We start from the raw sequence: 2,566 nt of genomic DNA on the forward strand, positions 1-2,566 counted from the left end.
AAAAAAAAAAATAGCGAGAATTTTGAAGAAATAAACCACAATTATGCACATTCATGATGGGTAAAATACCTGATCCTGCGCCTTCCTTAGCTGTTTTTCTCTTTCATACTGTGTTATCAGTTGCTCATTATCTTCCTTAAGCATTTCCAAATCAACTGAGCACTCTTCTTTTTCCAGATATGCAAGGTCCAGACTTTCCAGTACATTGACAACTAGTGGCATAAGATTCTGCAAAATTTATTCTAACTGAACTGAAATCTTGAAATTTTCATGTATTTTGACCGAATGAGTAAGTTTGCTTGGAAAAAACCTTCAAATTTTTGGAAAAATCAAAGCCATTTTCTAATCTGAAGGAGAAAAAGAAATCATTACAGAACTGAAATGAATTCTTTCGCAAAATAGTGTCATCATTCAGAAATTCAGAAAAGGAACAATAATTACTTTGACACTGTCCTCTCCATTTTTCCCTATCATAGTTTCGAACTCTTTGTAAATTGATGAAGCAAGCATTTGCACTTTTTCTGACATAACGCGATTGTCATCACCTGTTGAACCGACTGATCCAGTAGCGCCGTACACTATCTATCATAAAACTTGCATTATCAATCAAGAGGAAACAATCATTGACTGTTTGTGTGGCATCTCTAATAAGTCTGCACAAATAGCTACAACTTGAATATACATAATAATTACTTGAAAAAATTGTTTAAAAAGAAGCACATCTTCAGCAAGTACAAGTTACACTAGGGATCTAAGTTCAGAATGGTATACAGATGACAGAGTACACTGGACTGAACTAATTAAACGGCGATATCAGATGCTACCTTCCCGAAGGGAGGGAGAAAGGTAATACGATAACATATACTGGACAGAGGGAAGGGACAACACTCAACCAGGTGAGCATAAAGTTAAAAATACTGCAAGTTATGCTGTCTGGAGGAAAAAACATATTAGGGATAGAGTGTCACAGGTAAGGGATTAGTTCCCGGTTATCTATATCGGCCAATTACACAATTGCTGTTTCCATTTCTTGAGAGAATGTCAACGATTAATATCGAAAAACATCAGTGGAGAATCCTGATGAACACAAAAGGTGCCACTTTACATTGTGGTGATTCTAAATAACAATTACTAAAAATAGTATGCTTGATGTCAACAATATGTATGTATACATCTGAAAGTGATGAGGATGAGAGGATCGGCAGGTAGAGAAAAACATCTGCTATTGCATCAACACAATGATGATATCTTCTCTTTTTTGACAATTATTTCTATCACAGATTAATTCAGAAATTAATTTTTAGGCTAAAATGAAGATAAAAATGGTGTAGCGATCTGCCAAAGAACATATATGAATACTTAAAGAAATCCCCCCTCTTCTAAGAACATCTAGATACCAATGGTAATACAAGAGTAAGAACTATATGCATACCTCACTGCTACTGCTATTTGTGGAAGAATGCATCGCGCTGCTGTTCTGGGCTACCTCCATCATTCTGTATTCCGTGCCACACTTCCCAATAAAAATGTTGGCCCCAAAATTGGGGACGTAGTCGTTAACTCCACTTCTGAGCCAGCTATAAAGAGAGTTGTAGAAATTGAATCAAATTATGAGAACGTTTACGCAATATCAAATGTTTGCATCAGACTGATGAGTTATGGAAATGATACAAGTACGCTGATGATGAACAATAAAAATGAGGGGAAAAAGATGGAAAAGAAAGAAAGAGAGATAATTAACGCCTCTCAAATCACTGTCATGCTTTCCACACAACAACATGATTACAGTAATGAGCTTAGAAGGATTCATCGGGAATCATTAGGGGCATGGTCATATGGCAGGTCAGCATGTGCCAATTCAAAAAATATCGATTAAATTTCTAAAACTTTCTGCAAGTATCTGAATGCTCGAAAGCTGTCAACATATTTCTCATATTAAGTTGAAGAATGAAAGGATGTCAACTATTATTTCACACCTCAATCGGTTTGCCTTATGATATCAGAGAACTATTTGTCGTGGTGATAACAAGGGGAAACATTTGCTATCAACACAGTGATAAGTAGGTAAAGCTATCGTTGGTAGCGTTATACGTATAAGGACGAAGCAACCAGTGCATGAAAGTTTTCCCGGTCAAAGATGTATCGAAATCAATGGAAGGTTATCACTAAATTGATGCTCGAAACGAAGGTCAGCAAGGCACTGATAACAGCTGATAAATGGCAACTGGAATCATTCCCTCCTCCTCATTTAACTTCCACTCTCAATTTAATGTGTCGTCTCCAATGCCATGAGCAAGTACTGTCTAAGCTCAATGTTGTGCTAGAGAACATACTCGCTTAAGGGACCGCCAAGAATTGCCTCACATTCTACTTCAAACACTTCTCCCAAAGACCTTCAGCATCTCCTCCTTCTACCCTTTGTGATACTCCATCATCGATCGATTCCTATTCTCTGCACTTCTGCGCATACACACATACACATACACATACACATACACACACACACACACATACACACACACACACACACACACACACACACACACACACACACACACACACACAC

General features: G+C 37.3%; 1 protein-coding gene across 2 annotated transcripts in view; it reads right to left on the reverse strand.

Annotated features, from left to right (window-relative positions):
* The window catches only part of LOAG_17706, a gene marked incomplete at both ends in the record, with an annotated part of 14,109 nt that extends 12,600 nt beyond the window's left edge, over positions 1–1,509 (reverse strand). The window contains 3 exons of one of the 2 annotated variants that reach the window (XM_020450369.1): positions 70–228; positions 442–582; positions 1,433–1,509. In XM_020450369.1, coding sequence (XP_020305965.1) covers positions 70–228; positions 442–582; positions 1,433–1,495 — 363 coding nt within the window. The remainder of the gene's footprint in view (positions 1–69; positions 229–441; positions 583–1,432) is intronic. The other variant, XM_020450368.1, reaches the window with a different exon arrangement.
* Positions 1,510–2,566: the final 1,057 nt, after the last annotated feature.

The sequence above is a fragment of the Loa loa genome, assembly GCF_000183805.2.
Source record: "Loa loa unplaced genomic scaffold supercont3.116, whole genome shotgun sequence".
NCBI classification, from domain to species: domain Eukaryota; kingdom Metazoa; phylum Nematoda; class Chromadorea; order Rhabditida; family Onchocercidae; genus Loa; species Loa loa.